At 38.1% G+C, this 19,724-nt stretch overlaps 1 protein-coding gene across 1 annotated transcript in view; it reads left to right on the forward strand.

The window, feature by feature from the left end:
- Positions 1-18,331, forward strand: part of LOC124163727 (uncharacterized short-chain type dehydrogenase/reductase y4vI-like) — a 37,886-nt gene extending 19,555 nt beyond the window's left edge. The window contains exons 7-12 of the mRNA XM_046540800.1: positions 9,252-9,375; positions 11,284-11,407; positions 12,837-12,943; positions 13,446-13,619; positions 15,641-15,795; positions 18,008-18,331. Of these exons, the coding sequence (XP_046396756.1) occupies positions 9,252-9,375; positions 11,284-11,407; positions 12,837-12,943; positions 13,446-13,619; positions 15,641-15,795; positions 18,008-18,146 (823 nt within the window). The 3' untranslated portion in view covers positions 18,147-18,331. The remainder of the gene's footprint in view (positions 1-9,251; positions 9,376-11,283; positions 11,408-12,836; positions 12,944-13,445; positions 13,620-15,640; positions 15,796-18,007) is intronic.
- The last annotated feature ends 1,393 nt before the right edge of the window (positions 18,332-19,724 follow it).

Genomic DNA, 19,724 nt, shown 5'->3' on the forward strand with positions numbered 1-19,724 from the left:
TCGCTTGTAACAGTTTTTGACGAATAGCCCCTCTTTCCTATGCATTTCATTAAGTTCATTTCTATCTGCGCTCGATCCCATATGCTCGCTGGGCATTCAAAGTGTGGACTTGCGGTGTGGAATAACATCTCTGAACTACTTTTTTCGCCTGAAAACCTTCCAAACACACATGTTTGACATCAGTGGCGTAACTAGGAATAAGCTTTGGGGGAATGGGATGGCGACAACCCCCCCCCCCTGACAACGGGGGTTCCGGAAAAATTTTTGAAAACTGACTCGCTAGGAAATACATTTTATATTTTTTGGCACTGAAAATTTAACTTAATCAGATGCAGTTATTATGTGTCAAAACTAGACAATAGTTTTAAATATTTTTTTTTAATTTCCCTGATGCTTTGGGGGGGGGGGGGATCTATCCCCTCATTCCCCCCATAGTCGTGCCACTGCTTAACGTATCCTATCTTCTTCATGGCTCTTGCTCAACATTTCTTATTTATGTTCCCCACGATAGATTCTAAGTTACGTAACTCCCAGATATTTGACTTCTCCTTCCCATTTATGTCCACAGCATCCATTGAACACAAACGGAGATATTTCGAAGACCTACGCAATAAATGCTTTGCCGTGCATTGGCTCAGATTAAGTTATTTTCCCCACTCTCGACTCCACAAGTGAAAGTTTTTTATATTCGGTGATAGAATTTCAAAATCAGAGTGATCACCAATTCCACGATGTATCTCATTTAAAGCCGAAGTTACGAAAATATAACTCCATTGTAAATGATTTCATGCCAAGGGTCGTTCATTGCTTCTGTAGCCATAACAACTCTTTGCAATAAAGCCTCGATAATGGAGCAATTAAGTTCCGAAATTTTGGCCTTGCATTTTTAATTAAATGAAGAAGAGGTTTACGCTTCAGGAAATAGTCTACAAATATGATAAGATGTCAAGAAAATATTTTGTTATATTATTTTTAAGGTATTTTAGTGGTTACGGTTTACATGATGTGTTTTCCGAATCATCGTGATTTTTATGCCCAAATTGAATTTCCCAGTTCAATTCCCGGTAAGGTCTTTCCTCTATCATTCTAATATCCCATTCCATTCTCATTTTTCCCTGCTTATCAAATATTTCGCCCTCTAACTCGAATTTTTGTACCTCCACCCTTTGAAGTACTCGATCCATGACTACCCTTTGTCTTTTTAGTAGCTTCCTCCTCCAGAGGGTTCTTCTTTAGAATGTTGTGACTAACGTCTCGTATTTTCCACCTCCAAGGCTGGTTTTTTGAAATAAAAAACAATTGATTAAGTGCGTGAAATTCCAAAACACATAGGTCAATAGCGGCGTACGTACATAGGAAAATTTAGCGCACAACTTTGCGGAATTTTCGGAAAATTAATCGTGGAGTAAGGTCGATCTGGAACTAGTTTGACATTTTTTGGCATGCTCTGCAATAGTCACTTGCTTCATTCATTCCTCTTCCGTGATTTGTTAGCTCAAGCCGTGAATCGTGGAAAAAGACATCTCGGAAGGAAAAAGTAATATTGGATTGCAGGAACAAGCTCAGGGAAAGCCATCTTGTTTGCTATGAAGCAACTCCACATTTCACTGAATATTGTGAATTGTAATATTTATTTTTTATATAATTGATTTTTATAGAAATGATTGATTTTCTTAGAAAAGAAAAGGAAGGGGATCATTTTATGGCGTGATTTATTTTCCTAGTTATTATGTCTGTTAAGTCCATGATACTTTGAATTTTTATTAGTCCTAATATAATTTATATTTTTATGGGTCAATATGGTATTGGTTTAATTTCTTGACCATTTTTTTGTTTATTGTCAAAATCTTAAACTTTATTGCACTGTAATGTTAACCATTCCATCAAAGCGATTAGCAAATGTACCTTTTTCAAATAAATTGCTTGAATAATAGATTTTGTCCTTGAAATTGTATCTTATATGTTGATAAATTTTCTAATCGTTTGGAATCAAAGGTTATTGCTTATGTAATAACTGTCGATTCAATAACTGGAAAATATAACGTATGTGGCAGTTTGCTTTCAGTTATTAAAACAGTGATAGACGGCGTCTGGTACGCGCTAATAATTAAACACCCGAAAACCGTAAATCTTAATTTTCGTTAAGTTTCTTCATTATGTATGTAAAGGCGTCCTTGACCGAAAACATTTTCCACCTCCGATGGTTTGGCGCTCACTAGCGTGTCAATTGTTTGGTTGGCGTTGGAAGCGGTCACTATTTCAGAGCTTGACCTATCCAAAGGTAATCGGGTACGAGCGGTGTTGATTACGGAATATTACGACAGGGAAGTTACGACAGGAACGAGGCAGTGAAAGTCCTCGAATTTCGCGGGCGCCCAGACGTCCGATGAGCTTGAGGTAGGCCAAAGAAAACTGGCTGCTAACGGGGACACAAGTCGAAAAAGGTTGTGGAACCGCACGCGCGCGCGCAGACGTAAGTATAAACGCCGAGAAATCTTGTCTGAGGGGCGCGCCGTAAAACGTCACCAACTCGTCACTCGACGCGACACAAGCTTTCTAAACTGAACGGGGTCCACGACCGCAACCGGTTTCAGTTTCGACCGAAATCGGCATTCACTTGGTGTTTGTCCCACACCACCTCCATCGCCTAAATTCAGTCGACCGAAAATATCGATATTTAAGGGTTTAGATCGACTGTATTCGAATGTTTTCACTTACGACGAGAATTACTTTGAAGAAGAGATTTTAAATAGAAAATTGGACGGATATTCTTTGAAGTCGAAGATCTTTTTTCTTTTTAATATTCCTATTTTTTTCAGTAGGCATCTATGTGTAAATCCTAAGCTTGATATACATTCCGTAGCGTAAAGCGGAAAATTTTCGTTAAAATTGCTCTGATGTGTAAACACGTAAAGGCAAAATAGATTAAGCGGTCGGTTTTCGTGGGTACCTACCTAAAGATGGCGCCACTAACTGCTATGGTCCACGAAGCGCATTTATGTTCATTGAGAAAAAACGCCGGCACTTATAAGGTCAAGTGACTATATCCCAAGATATGGAAATTAAAATGACGATTAAAGCTGAAAACAAATTGTGTATCTTCTGTTCATTTTTATTTTATGTAAAAATATAAATTCGGTTTTCTTTTCGTCAGGCATCCGAATTCCAAACTGATTTTGAGTTGCCACAAAGAAATGTGCGACACAATGACACACATTTTATAACAGTTTATTACATAATAATTATATTTTCGAATTTTATCTGGCAACCAAGTTTTACTGTATTCCAATGTTTTCACGTACGACGAGAATTACTTTGAAGAAGAGATTTTAAATAGAAAATTGGACGGATATTCTCTGAAGTCGAAGCAGGTTCGATGAATTTTTCATCAAATTAAAAATGAAAAACAAAAAAATTCTATGACTGGACCAGTAACTCTTTCCTAGGGGGATGTAGATCTTCGAATCGAGGGATCCAGGTTCGAATCCCGGCCAAGGCGAATGATTTTTCCTCTATGGATTTTTCGCACAAATTGTGCATTGCGGGTGACTCCGTAAAAGTTATCACCGCGGCTAGTCCCGGTATACTTAAATAAATGTAGATCTTCTTTTGTGGCCAACGCTTCGATGTTCAAGTTGTAGTCCCTTGAACTGTAGGGAAAAATGGAGGGTGCGAAAACCCCGGGAAGACTGAACGAGATCACTTCCAAAACTTTTTAAATTTGTAATGAACAAGCGGATTGCTATAAAAAAGCTTTGAATTTTGCTGCACCCTGACAACAGAGGCTTGGCCACCGTCTAACCTTGAAAGCCCGCTATTTAAATTGATTTCCGTAATTAACAAATTTTAACTTGCTTCGATTAAGGCATATGTATTGTTAAATTCCTCTGTTTAAATGTTATTCTTGTATAAGAGTCGTAAATTGCGCAAATTTTGTCCATGTAAAAAATTATATGTAAGTAGCTCAATCATTTCCTAAATTTCTAAAAATAAATTGCTTCTAGAAAACGATGAAGTTGATGCAAGTTTGTATAAGCTCATGTATGCTTACGTTATCAAAGTCGTCTTGTGGTCATACTGTTCTTTTTAGTTTTGGTTGTGAGGCAAAAGCTGTACTGTTGAGTGGCTAAAATATGCGTCTATTTGAAAGACTATAATATACAAGAACCAAGACCATATTTTAATGTGACAGAATGTAGTGGTAATTTGTTAAGGAGGTAGATTCGCGACCAAACGATTCTAAACGAATACTTTTCACTTAAAAATCAAACTAACTATCAAAACACTAAACTAAACACACTAACAATCAAAAAACTGTTTAGCCATAATAAAGGGCATCAATCGCAGTTATATCGCGATACGAAGCCACGCAGAATGTGAGCATATCCATTTTTGTATATAATTATAAGTCAACTTTATCTAACTAACGTGATTTGGCTTCTAAGAAATTCATTACATTTAGGAAGGCATTTCCAAAACAGTTAAGTGGCGAGACTAAGTTTTATTTTTAGCACGATTGTTAAGTTTAATTATACATAGCATCAGTTTTTAGTCAAAGTATATAGGCGTATGTTCAGTTAATAATATTGGTCAAAGAGCAGAAGTGAAAAATCTGATTTTTAACTTTAATGTCCAGAAACTATGGCATAGAATGCATAATTTTGCAGCCGACAGTCGATGAAGCAGAATCAATGGAACTCGCCCATTCAGGGATTCAGACCGAAAGTTCGTACGGATAGGTGAGGACAGAGCTCACGTCGAATTAAGCCGCAGGTGCGTCAGTATCACACATTCAGTTTGGGTGGGCCAGTTCCTTTCCATGGGCCATCTCACTCTCCGAGGATTTCATCTGGGGAGTTTCCGAAGGCTTCACACGGAATTCGAACCCGGGACTCCTCGACCGCGAAACAAGCGCGCTACCCACTAGACCACGCTTCCATTTTCAAAAATTTTAGGTGTTTTCTTTAATATTTAAAATTTTCATGTAAATGACAATACTTTCTTAAACCAACCTCCTGAATCTATTCTATTATTTCTGCGAAATAAATTTTTATAAAATAGTTACATGCAAAGAATTACTTTCAGTGTCGAGGAACTGTCGATGAAGACGAATGCGGACACAAAGACACTGCCAGTGAGAGATTGCGACGTCCAATATGAGTTAGCTCGAGAGATTCATCTTGAAGACACTGTGTAAATCATTCTTAGATATTAAAATTAAATTCGTAACGCATTCAGCGCAATATTTTGTTAATGATATTATAAGCAATGGATGATTTAATACGGCGCAACATAAGACACGATAGTCTGGTGAAAGCAGTCGTTGGAGGGGAAGCGGATAGGAAGAACGGACGAGGAAAAGACATCTGGAGGAGGTGATGGAGGTTACGGTAAAGCGGAAGAATAACTTAAATGCTAAAATATTAACTGATATGAGAACCGATTGGAGATATTCCTCAAGCCAATCTTCACATTGGCGACTGTTGATGATGATATTACATGATTGATTGAGTTTCCAAATCAAAAGTTAAATCTCGACACTAATCCTGTGTATTGGAGTGCTTACATGAATCAAAGGAACATAAATCGTGCAACGAGGAACGAAGATAAAATGAAATTTGAAACGAATTCAACGAAATGCAGTTTTTAAGAATTTTTATTCACATTTAAAATGAAAAAATTCTTCTAATGCCATTTTTGACAGTTACTCAGCGACTATGAATGCTGTCAATGTGGCTTGCGCGCATTCTGTGAAGGAAATTTATCTGCAGAAGGGAGATGTAAGGTAAGATTCTGGGGGAGCATACTTTGAAGATAACTAGAGCTTTTTTTTTACCGACATTTCACACAAATTTCTGTAAATGAATTTATTCTCATTACTTAAGAGATATACCCTGTTCATTGCCTCATACATTGTCTTCTTTACATTCAAGAAACTCATTAGAGTAGATGTTAAATCAGGGAAACTCACCCATTCGCAAGCGTATCCGTGAGTTGATATGAACTAGGCTCCCTGACGGCTAACATTGAGTGTCAAACAAAATTTTCATGAACGCCATATTGTTTCACTTACTTTGTAGGTTGCACGGAATCCATAATTTCTTGGATAGTTGTCTTACCATACAAAAAAATCCTTAATTTGATCCATCAGGTGCTGTCAAAAGAGATGTATTGCTTTATAATATTCGAGCCTCGTTCAAAAGCAGGGGCGGAATCATTATCAAATTTTGGGGGAGTATAGAATACCCCCGGGAGAGAGGGGGGTTTTTACTGTTGGGAATGCTACGCACTACGATAAATATATCTCAAACTTCTATTATGTTTGGGACTTGTAGCCATGGAGTTGCATAAACACCCCATGTATTCCTATGCAAGGATACAAATTCTATTAAAAATAATAAAAATTAAAAAGTTTGGATAAAATTTTAGGGGTAGTCATTACCAGGGGCGCAGCTAAGAATAAAGGCTGGGGAGGGGGGTTTTAGGCGCAACTAATAATTAGGGGTGTTGGAGTATTGCATACCCGCCAGGGTAAGCGGGATTTGCGGGGGCCCTCCTCCAGAAAAATTTTAAGACTAATGGTTCAAAATGGCGAGTTTTACGGCTTTCTGAGGGATATTTAATTAATCCTAACACTATTCTATAAGTAATCCTAATCCAATTACGTAAAATGAATCAAACTAAAATATTTCTCTCAGCTCTGGGGGGAAGTTTTACCCCCTCAAAACCCCCCCTTCGCTGCGCCACTGGTCATGACCCCTGTGACCCCGCCCCTGATCACAAGTATGTGCGTCGCGAGGAAAATATTCAACAAGTGCAGAGCAAAGAAAAGAAACGGGATGGGGAAGAATGAAAGGTGAGATTAAAAAAGGAATGGGATGACAAGTGAAATAAGGACAGCGGCGCGCGATTTCAAAAACACCTTGGGCCGAAAATATAATCAGCGGCAGGAGGAACACATTCGGCCATCGGCACTCGTGAGCTCAGGACGTCCACACCTCCACGGAGCGCCACCTCCACGACTGCGCCTCCACTAACTGGGAGAACAGCTCGTGACCGTGCAGTCATCAACAGCACCACTATCAATAAGGGATATTCACGGCATTGGTGCTGAAGTAAAATTTTTAGCTGAATTCGTGAGACATACTTCCGCGTAAGCGGTCACAGCCCATCTTTTCCGGTGTTTCCGCGCCAATTATATACTGGTAAGTGCGCACCTATCTCTTAAGGCCGTTTTACACGGGGTACGGAATTGCGCAGGTTAGAGCTGCATTAATTTCTAAAATGGTGGGGAATTGCGCGAAAGCATGAACGAAATTAGAACAGGGGCTATTTTGCCGTCTCGCATCCAGGTATTCTCGCATGTGTTCTAGCAATTCACCGCTTTACACGACGCAATTTTGATTGCGCCTTCGCACGTACGTCAGATTGCGCAATTCCGTGTACCGTGCAATACGGCCTTAAGGAAGGAAAGAGGACAGCAGCGCGAAATTAGCTCACGCAGTTGCTGCTATAGATGAAAGAGATAGGCAGCACTGATATGCTGCCTATCTCTTTCTCAAGGAATTTTACCAACATTACAATATTATTTGCTAATCAATCGAAAGGCTTTTGACGAGCTGAAATTTTTCTGTCCACGATTCTTAGAGTAGAGCATACCTGAAATTGTTTTTCATCCATTATTGTTAGCTGCTAGCTACAGATAGTCTTTGCCATGACACGACAGATTTCTACGAATCCATGACGTTTTACTACAGATTTCATGAAAATGGGAAGAACAATGTCTCGATAGCCTACAACAAGAATGGCTCTTTTAAAACTTCTGCGATCGTGACTGTGACGAAGCAGTTCAACTATTTGGGCAGCACATCAGAGAAAAATGGATGTAGTAATAAGGACATTAGGAAGAGAATTGCGTTATCAAAGGAGGCGTCCACGAACAAGAAAGAGCAAATGAGAGGTGCGCTAGGCAAGAGTTTAAAGAAGAGGCTGTTGAAGAGTCTGATCCAGAGTGTTGTCCTTTACGGAACGGATAAGGTGAACACTTAGAAAGGAGAAGGAAAGACTGGAGACTTTCGAGATATTGGCGTGAAGAAGCTTGGAGAAATGGACAGAGATGAAGAGGAACGACGAAGTGCTAGTCATGGCGGGTGAGGAGAGGCAACTTTTAGATAAGGAGGAGACAGAAGGTATGCATGGAGCGAGTAATGACCGGGGATGCGATGTTGATAACTGTTTCATAGAGTAGAATGTTGGGTAATCGAGGGACAGGAAAAAAGATGATCCGGTAAGCCGAATCCGGCCCGAAGGACCAAGAAATGTTTAATATTCAAAAGGTGAAAAGTGGACTGTGTTGGAGTATAATGCCCCCGAAAGGTACTTACAGAAATTCGGAGGCGTCAATGCCATGGCGAGCTGGCGCGTGGTATCTGAGGCAGGTTCTCCTGGATGTCCGAAGCACACGCGTTCCGTTTTACTACTTACTGACTAGTGTCCTCGTCTCGAGGATAAAAAAAGAGAACCTTTTGCCCTCTTACGGTGAACACACAACAAAATAACAAAAGTAAGACAAAATGCACCACTCGGCGGCAATTCGAAAAAGAAGTTTACCGAACAAAAGAGAATAGGATTTTTAGGCAGAATGAAAGGGAGTAGGCCTAATTGTGATTGGAAGATGGAAGTCTAATTGGGGGGGAATAGAGGGGGTGGGATAGTTCGTAAAATGCTCGTCGAAAACTTCTCACCCACTCTCTCAGTGATTCAGTCCGATTTAATGGATAGGTGAGGGTTGAGCTCACCCTATCCTAAGCCAATGGCGTGTAGAATTTCACACATTCATAGAAGGAGGTCGGTTCCTTTCCCTAGTACACCTCGCACTTCGATATTTTTTTTATTTGAGGCAGTCAGAAGGCTTAAACCGGCATTTAAGCCCAGAGCATCGATAAGCAGCCTGGGAAGTGGAGCACTCACCTTCTGATCCAAGGGTTCCGGGCGATTCGCTTCCCGCATTTTCCCCTTCATTTTTTTTATTTTTTAACAAATATTGTGAAAAGGAGCAGTTCACGATTGCGTGCAAAAATCGTGCTAAAAGCATATCATCTTATTTCAGCATTATTACATTTTATTCATTTATAAATAAATGTTATATTTGAGACGGACAATGCTGTCCATCGGGAAGATGTTGGAACATGAAACATTTGTGTTTGAAATCTCTAATATAATTTCCTCTCTTGCGGTTCCGTGTGGATTAGGAGACGGAGGAGTTGCGGGAATTGGCCAATCATGGAGCTGGAAGGTAAGATAGCCCTGGTCACTGGAGGAGCTGGAGGCATCGGAGAAAGCATTTCACGGGCTTTGCTCGAGAATGGAGCTTCGGTGAGTGCAGAGTGATTCTTTGAACAGTTTACAAAAATGTATCTCTTATTTAGTTAATAATATAGGAACAGTTTACAAAACATGGGCTTGGCTGACTACATTCTGGTTTTCTCTAATAAAGTCACATTTCACTGTAATGCTAGTTTCCAATTCCACTGTTCAAAAAAATACTGAGCCCCGAAAACAACTATATTCACATATTTAAAACATTGGAAGCCAAATGAAAATTTAAACATTTTAAAAACAAAAATTTTCTAATTATCAAAGCTATGGATTTATAACAAATAAATCCATGGCAACGCAGAAAAAATTGAAAAATGGTGAGAAGCATTATCGAGTATTTTTAGAATAATCATTTTACTTAGATGAAATAGAGAGCTTAAACATCTCCGCTGCGCGGGATATTATTATGAAGCAAAGAAATTATAACTTTCCCTGGGGTTTTAGCGTGATTTATAAAAAAAAAGTTTCAATTTAACCTATCAGAAAAAGTAAATGCTAATATGATAAATGCACACCGGTTATAAAGTCTGAATGAGTATTTATGTCCACAGAAAAGGAAAATATCTGTGGGAGATCATTAAAGGATGACTATGGCAATGAAAAAATAAATTGATCTAACCGGGATACGAACCAGATTCTTCGTAGAATAAATTCCCAATATATCGTTTACCCAATTTAGTATCAAAAAGTGTATTTAGTGTCTTTTCTGTTGAACCGCAGTGTCACGAGCATTATATTGTCCTTGGGCTGACAGAGTAGTTGACATTGGTAGTCAAAAGTAGACGCACTAACTGCAATGCGGCAGTCACTCTCCTCTCTCGCATTTCGTCTTTCTTTCCCATCACCGATATTGGAAATAAGCTCAGGATTGCCTAAAAACACATTCAATTGCACAATCACATCCTGTGCAAACAAAATAGATAACTTATACAAGTGTTCCGCCACAAGTGATAGATTTCACTAGGAGACGACCCGTGTTCAAAATCGAGAATTATATGTAAGTTCATGAAACACGAAGTCAAGTAACGTCATTAAGGTCATAACAGACGACGAAATTTTCGTTCTCATTCCTACACTTCGATAGTGCATATTAAAATTGGTTCTCTCGCCACGGCCTCCTGAGTTACGGACGTCGGTTCGACAATCTAAGTTTATATAATTATGAATATTATGAAATTTTCAAAGTATGCCTTGGTAACAGTAGGTCATCGAATGAAAAAACATAATATAGGATTTCTGGGTTATTTCATCGCGAAATTTCACGCGGAAATCCACGTTTTCATACTTTTCTTGTGGCGGTCCCTTTTTATTTACAGGGTAAATGTTGATGATTCGATCAAGGATATTTACTAACTTTTATTCATCAATTTTTACAATGCAGTTCCACCTGGCTATTTCTGTACATACACGGGACATATTTCATATTTAAACTCACTATATTTTTGAAAAATATTATTCAATGCATGCAACTTAGGCTCACTATTACAAAAATATATCCTATTTACTGTACGTAATAGGTAATATGTGAGCTCTTTTGGAAAAACTGGATATAATTTTAGTAATATAACTTAAGCTCGTCACCAGATACTCAATTTAATCGACCTGTAGGGTACGAATTTTGAGCTGATGATGACCATATGCTTTTTTCGCAATAAAAAGCGGACATTGTGAAAATGGTTAATTTAATTCATTCAAATGGCTGTATCGTGTTAATTTAAAAGTAGCATAGTGATTGAATCATCCACAGAATGAGCACCATGAATTTGGATTTTTTTATACCACGGCGGATGTGGTATATTGGGGAAAAACTTTCTTCACAACGTACGCGTAAAGAATTACTTACCTTTGAAACGCGCAGTAGCGACTTTCTTCATCTTACAATGATTTCTTCCATTCTGTCTACAGGTGGTGATGTTTGACATGAATAGTGCGAGGGGAGAGGAATTGCGGCGGCAGATGGAAGAGAAACACGGCAAGGGAAGGGCGCACTTCGTCGCGGGAGACGTCACCAAAAAAGAAGACTTGGAAAGTGAGATAAACCTTCAATCTGACTCACCTACTATTCCACTTGAGCAAGGGTTATAGAAAACAATCAGCTATAATTTCAAATCAAGCACTTGTCGATAAATTACACTCACAGCTGCTGGGCGTTTATGGAAAAAAATTGCTTGCATTGAACGCCATCCGTCATTCATCTGAATGATTAACCGCATGCACTGTGATGAAATGCAGTAGTTTAATTAACCACCTCGGGTTCTTTTCCGGAGTTTAATTTGTATATTATGTGGTGTCTAAAAAGCCCTTATAAAGGAGCGGAATTGGAAGGATAATGGTCAAAAGCTGGACTCGCCCTGCTGCATAGGAAGGAATGTTCAAAACTACTTTCAAGAAGCAGAAAACGGACATCTTGAAAAAAATCCTACCTGCAGAGAAGGAATAATGAGGCGGAACAACCTACCTGACGATATTTTTAATATCTTCTCCACAAAGACTAAAAATTTTAAGAGCAATTTTTCCTAGATTCTTAATTGATGTCATTGCCATGTATTAGGGATAATCGGAACTTTGGTTATTTCGTTCAAACGTCATTTTTAGTTACGTAGTATTCGAATTAACGTATTTTTGTATACTATTGATGTATTTTCTGTCCCTTTACTTTTCTCTTAGTTGGGTAGACTTTTCTTTCAATAATTTTAATCTCATGCTCCCACCAGGTAAGAAGCCAGTAGCCTACTTGAAGCAATACGTAATAAATGAATGTTATTTTTCATCTCTAGATATCCACTTCCATAATGAACGTTTTGAATTTATGAAACACGAGTGAATTACGCGAGAAACACTTACAAAAATGATGGCGACACAACGCATTCCTAAAATTTCAAACTAACTTTCTCGCTAAATCAAAATTGAACGAACTCCACACCTATATCAGCGTTAAACGTTAACCATTTTTTCCATCCACATCATGGGTAATGTAATATTAAATTAACTAAGAGTTCCCTAAGAAAAATTAGCTGCTAATTCTGCATGTTTGCATTAGTAAGCGAAACCTTTACGTTCTTTACTAATGTGAGGAAAAATTGTGCCACGGCAATGGCTAGTCAGAAATGAAATCAAAACAATTTTTTAAATCATATGACGAACCCTATGACGTCTCCGATTTGCCATGAGTGCCTGCCTTCATTAGAACTCCTTGATCGTTCAATAAATGCATTAAAATATAACATATATTAAAGGCAATCAAATATTATGAACGATAATGCATAGGTGATTAGGAAAGTTTTAATCATGCATGCATTTAATGTATGGAATTCCTCTTCATAATTGAAAAACTACTTCTTAAAATTAAATTGTTATAATTAATGTAACTTATCTTAATAAATCTTCCAATGACTTTTAGCTCATGTAAAGGTAATTTTTTTTATCTCAACGTGGACGTAATAATTGGGGCATTGAAGGAGCGTTCAAGGAGACATTGGAAAAATTTTCGTACCTGGATATTCTGTTGAACAACGCAGGGATCGGTGATGAAAACCGCTGGGAAGAAATGATTCACATCAATTGGGTGAGTACCTTCCCCTCAGACGTGTGTCAATTTGAGCGCTAAGAGAAATTCTCCGCATTTCATGAACTGATATTGTCTTAAATAACTCCTATATTCAACAATCTGGCTTAAAATAGTCGAGATTGTGCAATCGTCTTGTTTGTACTCGTACATTTGACTGACAATTTCATTGTTTAATTAAGCTTGAAGATTAATTGCTTCGCATTTAAAAATCTTACATTTTCGTCCAACCTCGATTTAATTCAATTTCCTATATATCCATTAAATGAAATTCCAAAAAGGCTGGGTAACCAAGACAAATCGCTTTCATGGTAACCGCAAATTGCATTAAACAAATATTTTGCGTTGTCCGTAGCTCAGCAACTAAGAAGTTGCGACCCCATTTTTATGGACAAAAAATACTTAAAATAGTTTCCCCTACCACCTCCTGAAGTATTGCAGATTCCACCTTTAAATGGGCATATACGTACATGACATCACTATCATTCTTCTTTTTTTCCAGGTGGCGGTGGTGAGAGGAACGACTGAAGCGTTGAAGATTATGAGCAAGAAAGCGGGAGGGAGGGGAGGTGTGGTGGTGAGCATTTCGTCCGTGGCCGGCCTCATCGCATTCACAGCCGGACCCGTGTACACGGGGACCAAAAGTGCAGTCAACGCCTTCACCAGATGCCATGGGGTACGCACATTGACTCCCTAACAGAACACTATGCCACCGAGTAATCTCGAGATTGTTAGAGAATATAGAGATCACATAAATAGGCTTTCCACATTTAATACAGGCCTCATTGAGAACAGTTTTGCCAAACCTCCTCTCATTGTCCGGCTAGCTGACGGTTTAGGTCGTCATGCAACACACAGAGCCAAAACGTCGTATTCGAAACAATTTAGAGTTGGCCCTCGGTTCACGTGGTTACGACATACGTTTGATTCGAATTCACATACATTCAGAGAACTCAAAAATTCAACAATTACAATGGCCGATTATCACAATTTAAATAAGTTTTGTACATAGATTATGTGGATCTAAATCATAAGGTACATAAGTAAGCAGGCGACTACTTTTTACATGACAAAAATTACTGCCTGCTAGTGCAAAAGTTAATAAGTTACACATAAATTTATCATAGAAGCTCCAATCTCATCGTTAACATATTTGTCAGAAAAAAACTCTAATTTGGGTGATTTCCCATGCATTTAAATGAAGCAGAAAACTCGAGGCCCTTTCCAAGATGGCAGAGATTTGCAATTTCCCCCAGGGGTTCTTCATTTCATCGTTCTCTCTTCATTGAATTCAGTGCTTCTTCCTATTCCGCGACCCAGGATAGCCTATTATTTTTCTTCTTCCTACACCATTTTGACATGACCGCTTACATCTCCCTTTTAGTGGAGTCTATCAATGTAATTTCTGTAGAATGTCAGTCATTTTGTATCAATTTTGCTCTTTTTTCTCTCATTTTTGCAGAAGACATTAACTGTGGTGCATTTAATATGGATCCTCTGTCTTCATGTTTTGGTTGTAGTTTTGGAATTTTAGCAGTTGATGGAGTGGAGAAAAACGCAAAGAAACATGGTTTCAAAGTCGAGGACACAACATCTTAATGAAATAATTGTGCTGAAAAAAAACAGGGTATTATAGTGGGACACACTAGGCTAATGAAAGTAGAGACTTAAATTTCTCTTCGCACATGGAAAGTTGGTGCTCAAAGATGTAGAACTAAGCAAATGCTGCCATGGGTAGTGAAGCAGAGTACACCTACGAAAAATCCTAAAATTCCTTTTCCATTCAAAAGATAATTTTTCATTTTTGGCATACATATACAAGGCCAAAAAATGTACGCACTATTTTTCCCATTGCTCACATTCGCCAAAGTGGAGCATAAAAAATAAATACACCTCAATTGTACGCTAGGGAGATCCCGGCCTCAAACCAAGCAGCAGGTCTCTTAGTCCAATGATAAATTGTCAACGTGTCAATTGGCTGACATACGCGCCTGATAAGTGTGAAAAAATCACTGGTATTATTTCAGGTCGATTAAAAAGTAAACTTTGTTGTATTGCACAACGTATTTATTTATACTCGACCGGTTTCGACGTTTTCAGGTCATTTTCAAGTGGTGAACGAATACATTTATAGACAGGTCAGTGTATGTATATTCTTAAGTAGGGTCTCACAACCGTTGAGCGGGGAAAGAGGGAACTTGAAGGACTTAAGTGAGATGTAGGTGACAGGGAAGCTATGGAAACGGGAAGAATGTGAAGAAAGGCAAGTGGGGAGACAGACAAACAACATTGACAACATATATGATTAATGGGGGTGGTGGTAGGGGGTTCAGTGGTAGTGAATAGTAAGGTTGGAAGGGATTAGATAATTCCAACAAATCATTCTTATATACCTTCATGATATATATGATAACATTTAAAGGCCTCCATAAAATAGGTTCATTTAATACCCCTAGTCACAAAAAAATAAAAGTTTTGGAATAAAATCAGACGAATGACCATTTTCTAAAATGATGTGTGGCAAAACAGATTTGTTACTACTATTTAAAAATATTTAAAATGTTCCGATTTACGTAATTCTTATTTTTCTACCGGTTTTCCCCACATAAACACAATTACAACCATTATTACTTTTCAACATACACACTGCACTTTTTTCACAGTTATAATGTGTGTCCTTTGTTTTTGTAATTTCAGAGTTCAGAAGAGTACGAGAGCACAGGCGTTCGATTTATGGCCGTATGTCCAGGCGTAACGGATACGGAATTATTCCGTGGACCCTCGGGAAAAGATCTCAGGAACATTCTAAAGATGGTTGAGGAGCAAGGCGGACCCAAACACATTCCACAAACGTAAGTACAACTCAAATATGTTTTCTCCATTCTCCAGAGATGAGAGAAAAATGAGAAATTAATCTTTCAGATAACACTTGTGGTTCAATGATTGTTCTATGGAAAAATATCAATGGGCAGTCACGGATTAAATCACAAAATAGTTCCTTTTCGTATGCATCAAATCGCGGAGGCCTTCAATCGCAACGAATAGCTCGGTAAAAGAATCGGTTTCCAAGGAAATTAGGAATTTTATATCGATTTCAGAACAAACTTACCACTTAATTAATTATACCTTAGTTAAATCACCGTCACTATCATTTGGTTAATCTTAAAATGCTTACATGGAATGCATTCACATCATTATGTACAAGAGGCAAAAATTCAAACGATCATTTGGGGCACAGTCTATGGTTACAAATATTAATGGAATCCAAAGCAATGTATGAATCAAGTAACTTTGTACACAGCTTTTAAATACAAGATTTCTATTCTATCCCTGGCCCAATGAACTGATGACAATTAAATACTGGTCGCTAAGCACCGCAGTGCACCATGGGAGCAGTTGAAGTTAGGCTCAAGTTGTCCGGGGCTTCCAAGCATGGCCGACTTCCACGAATTATATTTTGAATGCTCAAAATTCGACCATAAGGATAGTCCATTATAAGTTGCAAAAAACGGCCTCAATAATTCAAGTAATAGATCTCTAAAGTTGCAACCTCACATGAAATATATCAGCTGAGAAAAATAAATTTCCAATCCCCCATGCAGTAAATAAATTGGAGCGCAAAATATCTAGAGGTCTTTCTCAAGATGGCCAGATGCGCAATTTTATGGCTTCCCTTGGAGACAGGGTATCAACATTCTATTGTTAAAAAGTTCAGCAATGTAATGGTAGTGATCAAGGAGTCGAGTCAACAGCGGAAAATCAGGTTTATCTGGAAGACAAAAGAACACCCTAAATAACTTCAGCAAAGCATTTATAGTGTATTCAATTTGAATCGTCCATTTTAGTTACCGAGAAGGATGATATTATATTCTGTGAATCTGTAATAATTCTGGAGAAAAAAATGTATAAAATATATTAAAGATCTCATCATCTGCCACTTTGATGACGTAAGCATTTGAGTCCTGAGTAACATTTTTGGGCACCAGTTCTGAAAACATTCTGCTGGATCCATAAATTAAGTGTTCCAATGGGAACTTTATTGTCATCTTTATTGCAATAATATGCATTTTCTTGTTGTGTTGGTCTCTCGAACGCGAATCACCCGGAGAGGGTACGTTGGGGCGGAAAAACAACGAGTTTGAATGAAGACTTCTGGAAAAGCATCACTGATCACAGATTAATTGACACTTCATTATGAATAAACGTGCATTATTTTCGAAACCTCCTTATCAAGCATACGGATAGCATTAAGGTGTCCGTCAAGTTGTAAAAGCAAAAGAAATACATTTTAGATTTGAAAATACTTATTGATTTGGTTTAAATATTAAACGATTTTAATTTTTATTCATATTTATAATCAGAGTTGTATTTTGTTTGCTGTTCACATCATGCAAAGCCTGTGCTATCTCTGTACTATGATTTCATGCAGTGGATATTACTCATATTTATAATTAGACTTGCATTTTATTTGCTTTCCATTTCATAAAAAGCCAGCAATTTGTTTTTGCTCAATGATTCCATGCAGCGGATGCTTAAATAGAGGGCGGATATACATAGCACATCAATTTTCAGCAATGTTTAGCGTGTGAAAATATTGAATATACTGGTGCATATAAGTAAAAAATACCTCACTCCAAAAGTTTGCATTCAATTCGTAATGTCTCGAAGCTGGATAATCTGAATAACATTTCAAATGCATTGATTACTTTTGGCGAGCAGCTAGCGCGCATGAATATTCAAAGGTCTTCAATTTATTGGTTATTAATCAATCAAAGGTCGATCAATGGATCTTTAATTTATCGTACCTTTTAAGTTTCCAACCAATCCTATTCTATCATGTTTCCCTCTTTATAATTAAGGGATCTCTTTTCAAAATATCTTATATGATATGTAGTACGATGTAGAGGACATTATTAACGTTAGTTTGATGAAATATTTGTATTATTTACATTACATGAAACTCTAATTAGCCTTACATTTATGTCTGTTTGTTGCATTGTCTTATTTTACTAACCTTTCCCAAATACTTCCTTTCCGGCCCACCAATGATGCTGACAAATGAAGACCGGAATTCGTGGCGAATGAAGTGATCGGCATAATTAAAAATGCCAAGAGTGGTTCCGTCTGGGTGGTGCAGCGTTCTGAAGCAGCCTACCAGGTCAACATGCGCCATCACAGGGATTTAGAACTGGTTGCAGAGTGATTCTGTGAAAAATATACAAAAAACAATGGCAAACCAACTGATAATTCAGAAAAAAATATTTTAAACATTTAACTTCACCTGAATCGTAAAAATACATCTCATACGAGAGAATGCAAAGAAATAATCGAAAAACTGTCCAAAATTTGTAATTATATGATTCATAAGAAAAGATTACCGCAATAAATTATTAAAAATCTTAAGTTTTTGAGTTGATTACGACTATGAATTCCTTTCAATGCCTCTCAGACAGCACTCCGCAATGGTAAACTATCATTAATCAAAATCCTTTGTAGTTCGGGAGAATGACGAATTTCTATACCTATCCATTTGTCAAAATATCTCACTTATTTTATAGTTTTGCTTGACCAAGATACATACTGTGGTTTAAAGATGATTTTGTTCCTGTCGCTCTCGAAGATATATGTCCTTGATGGCTCAAGCAATCTAATGTAAGCCTAGCACGTCCCGGTAAGCCTACCAATTCCCATGGAATGGGAATCGAACTATGGACCTTCGGCCTCCCAGGCCACACCAAATCCAGGAGAATATTTTCCATAGCAATAATCGTGAATCTCACCGCAGTTAACGCGACGGGTTTGAAATATTTCACACATTACCGCCATGCGTGGCTTTAGCGCGGGTATTATGTTTACTACTGGTAGTGGCTTCTGTGAAGTCCATATACCCTGCTCTACCATCCTTGATGGACCGCAAAGGCCTAATATCTAACACCATGAACATCGGTAATGTTGCCATGGCAATCAAATAAACTGGATACCGAAGATGTTTGCGCAGCGGTATGCAAAGCCATTGGAATTGAAAAGCTAAATACAAATTTTTCATTCAAGATCAGTATGGAAGAATAGCCGGAAAATATGGATTAGGAAATCGAAATGAAAGAGGAGAAAGGCTCCTGGAATTCTACACAGAGCACAAATTAGTGGTTGCCCACACGCTATTTAAGGATCACATGCGAAGAAGATAAACATGGAAAATGGCAAGAGACAGAAGACGATTTCAACTAGACTATATTTTAGTGAAGCACAGGTTTAAGAATCAGATGAAAGACTGTATAACCTACCCGGGGAATATATATGGACAGTGATCATAATCTAGTGATAATGAAATGTCATCTGAAATTCAAGAAATTAAAGAAATCAGCGAAGAACGCATGGCAATTAGGAAAATTAAGGAGCCAAATAATCCACAGGCCTATTTAGAAGTAGTGGAGAGGATGATAGGATTTAGGACGGAGAAATCAGTAAAGAAAAGCTGGAAAAATATCAAAACAAGGGATTCAGGAGGCCGCTAGTGAAGTTCTAGAGAGAAGAAAACGTGTTAAGGAAATGCCATGGATCCCGGATGAAGTCCAAGACCCCATTGAAGAGCGAAGAAATTATAAGAATACGAATACTGAGGAAGGACAGACTTGCTACAAGAGAATAAAGAACGTGATTTACCGCAAAGCGAGGAAAGCCAGAGAAGCGAGGATGAGGAACATATGCGAGGACGTGAAAAATAACCTCGTACAAGGGAAAGTGGAAGCGGCCTATAAAATAGCGAGGAACCATTTCAAGG

This window comes from Ischnura elegans, chromosome 8 (genome assembly GCF_921293095.1).
Source record: "Ischnura elegans chromosome 8, ioIscEleg1.1, whole genome shotgun sequence".
In the NCBI taxonomy this organism is placed as follows: Eukaryota; Metazoa; Arthropoda; class Insecta; order Odonata; family Coenagrionidae; genus Ischnura; species Ischnura elegans.